Source organism: Myotis davidii, unplaced genomic scaffold, assembly GCF_000327345.1.
Source record: "Myotis davidii unplaced genomic scaffold, ASM32734v1 scaffold424, whole genome shotgun sequence".
NCBI lineage: Eukaryota > Metazoa > Chordata > Mammalia > Chiroptera > Vespertilionidae > Myotis > Myotis davidii.
The window spans coordinates 4,473,459-4,477,840 of NW_006295827.1; the positions used below are offsets into that span (position 1 = coordinate 4,473,459).

Consider the following 4,382-nt stretch of genomic DNA (forward strand, 5'->3'; position numbering starts at 1 on the left):
CGCGGGGAGCTGGGAGTCCCCTGCCCAGGCCTAATGCCTCAGCCAGAGGTGTTAGGCCTGGGCAGGGGCAGAGCGGGAGATCTCGGGGCGCTGGGAGTCCCCTGCCCAGGCCTAATGCCTTGGCCAGAGGCGTTAGGCCTGGGCAGGGGCAGAGCCTGCTCTGCTGGGAGCTGGGGGGTCCCCTGCCCAGGCCTGACACCTCTGCCGGAGGCCTCAGGCCTGGGCAAGGGGCCGATCCGGTGATTGGTGATCGGAGGGTGATGAGGGTCAACTCCTCTGGCCGAGGCATCAGGCCTGGGCTGGGGGCAGAACCAGTGATGGGGGGAAATGAGGGTCCCCTGCCCAGGTCTGACGCCTCTGACCCAGGCATCAGGCCTGGGCAAGGGGCCGATCCTGCAATTGGAGGGTGATGGGGGTCAACGCCTGAGGGCTCCCAGTATGTGAGAGGGGGCAGGCTGGGCTGAGGGACACTCCCCCCCCACACACACCCAGCGCATGAATTTCGTGCACCGGGCCCCTAGTAAATATATATTTGAAAACAATAGAGAAAAACTAGAAGTGAGTCATATTTATTGTATTTACTTTGTTAAAGCAATATTTGGGGAAATTATTCTCTAATATACTTTAGTTGGGGGAAAAATTAGACTTACCAAATTTTTTGCAGAAAAGCTGATCTACCATCTTTCGTAATTTAGTAATTCTGGCATACCACTCTTCCTTTACTGTCAGAATAAAAAGTATACAAATGTCCTCAATTTGATGCCATTAATATAATTATGAAATAGGCAATATCATTTTGCTATTCTGACTAAAATTATTCCTATGATTTCAGAATGTATTTATTAAAACAGTAGTAACACTGAATAAAAAGAGTAAGAATAAAACAATTGACAAAATGGAAATTTATAATTTAAGATAATTTTACATAGGTAAAAGGTGTTCTAAAGTGTCATAATTAAAGATAGAAAATAATACAATTCAGTTTATTCAGAAACAGCTAGCAGATTTATGCAATGATAAATTTAGGCATTTAAGACTACTCACAAGCATTCCACTACACAAACTCTAAGTGATGCAAATTGTATTTTTAAAAAAATTTTTTTAAAAATATGTTTTTATTGCCTGGCTGGCATGGCTCAGTGGTTGACCATTGACCTATGAACCAGGAGATCATGGTTCAATTCCCAATCAGAGCACATGCCTGGGTTGCAGGCTCAATCCCCAGCAGGCATCCAGGAGGCAGCCGGTCGATGATTCTCTCTCATCATTGATGTTCCTATCTCTCTCTCCCTCTCTGAAAGATTTTTAGAGAGAGAGGAAGGGAGAGGGATAAAGAGATAGAAACACATATGAGAAATATCATCGATCAGCTACCCCCTTTACAGTTCCTACTGGGGATCGAGTCAGCAACCTGGGCATGTGCCCTGACTGGAAATCAAACTGGTGACCTCTTGGTTCACAGGTTGAAGTTCAACCACTGAACCACACTGGCTGGGCTTATTTGAGAGAGAGAGAGAGAGAGAGACAGACAGAGAGGGAGAAAGAGACATTGATTTGTTGTTCCACTTATTTATGCATTCATTGGTTGATTCTTGTATGTGCCCTGACTAGGGATCAAACCTTGGTGTATCGGGATGATGCTCTAACCAACCGTACTACCCGGCCAGGGCTCAAATTTTATTTTATATACCCATCCCAGTCTACTCTCTTGCAAAAGCAAGCAAGAGAACAAATCACGATTGTATGTCCTTCAAAACACAACTAACAAACAACTGATAATACTGTTGCCTATATGCTTTAGTATATCTTTTTATGTCCTAGGTATAATGATGAATGATTATTTAATTGGCTAATGTATACTTGGGTAATAAATTGTTCAATAGCCCTAGCTGGATTGACTCAGTGGATAGAGCGTCAGCATGAGGACTGAAGGGTCCCAGATTCCGGCTGGGGGCACATGCCTGGGTTAGAGGCTCAATCCCCAGTAGGGGACATACAGGAGGCAGCCCATCAATGATTCTCTCTCATCATTGATGTTTTTATCTCTCTCCCTCTTCCTTCCTCTCTGAAATCAATAAAGAGATATATTAAAAAAAAAAGAATGTATAACTCCAGGAAATGGAAGAAACTAATATCAAAAAAATAAAAATTGTTCAATACTTTATCCCAGATAATGTTTGCATCTCAAAAGAACAGATATGCTTCATTTAGTCTACCCAAAAATATGATGCTGATTTGTAGTTATTTATAATGGGTTACTATGAAGAAAATGAGTTTATTGTTCTAGAGAGTATTGTAAATATTTTGACATTGTATATTTCTTTTTTTTAATTAATATACTAGTGGCCTGGTGCACAGATTCATGCACATTGAAAGGAAATTAATTAGAAGAAATATTTTAATATCGTTATTCACCCTTTCTCTATAATAGAAGTGTCAGAGATGAAAGAAAATGGGTAAAATGTGCATGAAATAATATATAAATTGATTAATAAAGAAACAATAACAACATCAAGTAAATTTTCCATCAGTTGGTTTTTCATCGAAGAAATTTAGTGATAAGCAAAATTGACATGTGACAGTCCTTCCACCACAAATATGTTCCTTAACTGCATCCTCAATAGTTGGTCTTCTGATACATTCTGTCAACATTGTCACTTTCTTTCAGCGTCATAAGTATGTTGTGCCAATAGTTGTTCTTTAGAGATATTTTGTCAACAATGCCGGCTTCTTTCGGCTTCAGAGGTACGTTGTGCCAATAGTTGGTCTTCAGACATATTCTGTCAACAATGTCACTTTCAGCATCAGAGATACGTTGTTCCAATAGTTGGTCTTCAGACATATTCTGTTGACAATGTCACTTTCAGCATCAGAGATACGTTGTGCCAATAGTTGGTCTTCAGACATACTCTGTCGACGATGCCACTTTCTTTCAGCTTCAGAATGTCAACAAAAACAACCAAATTCACAATCGACAATGACAGATCAAAACACGCATGTGATTGGCGCCAGCGAGAGCTTTATGTGTATTGTGCATGTGCGAGTCAATGTTTATTTTTAAATTGCCAGTGCACGTCCTATGTACCAGCTGGCCGGTCAGTCAGTTGGTCAGTCAGTCACTTAGCCTTTAAATATATAGACTAGAGGCCCAGTGCACAGATTCGTGAACACTGAAAGGAAATTAATTAGAAGGTGGCCGGTGGGGCGAGATGGGCTGGAGCCATCTTCCCGCGGTCCCTCCCCAGCAGCCGCACCTGGGGCGGTGCCAGGGTTCGAAGGGCGTCTGTGGAGTGAGCCGGGTCCCTCCAGCAGGTGGGGCTCCTCAGCCTGGCCTGAGGGACTCAGGCTGAAACCGGCAGTCTGACACCCCCCAAGGGGTCCTGGCGTGCAAGAGGGCACTCTGCAAAGTTGCTGTCGCTCGGCAGCTTCTGGGTTGAGCACCTGCCCCCTGGTGGTCAGTGCGTATCATAATTACTGGTCGGAGTGTCTGCCCCTTGGTGGTCATTGTGCATCATAGCAAACGGTCGGATGGTTGGACAGTCACTTAGGCTTTTATATATATAGATTTTCATTGATTTCAGAGAGGGAAGGAGAGGGAGAGAGCAATAGAAACATCAATGATGAGAGAGAATCATTGATTGGCTGTCTCCTGCACGCACCCTACTGGGGATCAAGCCCGCAACCTGGGCATGTGCCCTGAGTGTAACTGAAGGTGGGACCCTGACCCCTCAGTCTGCAAGCTGCTGCTCTACCCACTGAGCCAAACCAGCTAGGGCACATTGTATATTTCTTATACATAAGGTTCTGATATGACTTGAGACCTACCTCCTGAAGCTGGTTTATCAAGCTGTAAGTCCTCACGTGTTGAATTCAGAAGTTCATGTCTGCAAGGTAAGAAACAATACTAAATATTCACATGGTAATATTAATCAAAGTAGTAACTACTAGTACTTATTTAATATTCAGTCATTAAGACGAGTTTCTAAAGAAAAAGACAATCTGGACTCCCGAGTAAAATTAAATTCTAATTTCTTGAGATTTCCTCAGAGTAATAAGACTCAATGGTAATTACTCATTATTTAATAAGATGCTTCATAGAGCCTGCGTCCTGACAGAAAAAGAGTTAACTTTGAAAGCCAAAGGCATTTTATAAAAGCATAACACCAAAGAAAGCAAACTACAAACATTTTAAATGAGCACCTTTAATTTTACATTTCATTGAAGACTACCTTACTTCAACATATCTATAAATTAATGATAAAAATCCTAAATATATTTCAGTACTAACATTTGTAGGATAATATACTTGCTTTTAAAGTTTTTCCTAATACACAAATGGCCCATAAAACAGAATCTCAAGATCACATAATTTTCACAATCTA

General features: G+C 41.9%; 1 protein-coding gene across 11 annotated transcripts in view; it reads right to left on the minus strand.

Moving 5' to 3' along the window:
- The window catches only part of GTF2I (general transcription factor IIi), a 96,084-nt gene that overhangs the window by 25,085 nt on the left and 66,617 nt on the right, over positions 1 to 4,382 (minus strand). For all 11 annotated transcript variants that reach the window (XM_006770866.2, XM_006770862.2, XM_006770864.2 and 8 more), the window contains 2 exons: positions 3,826 to 3,884; positions 651 to 722 (listed from right to left, as the gene is read on the minus strand). In XM_006770866.2, coding sequence (XP_006770929.1) covers positions 651 to 722; positions 3,826 to 3,884 — 131 coding nt within the window. The remainder of the gene's footprint in view (positions 1 to 650; positions 723 to 3,825; positions 3,885 to 4,382) is intronic.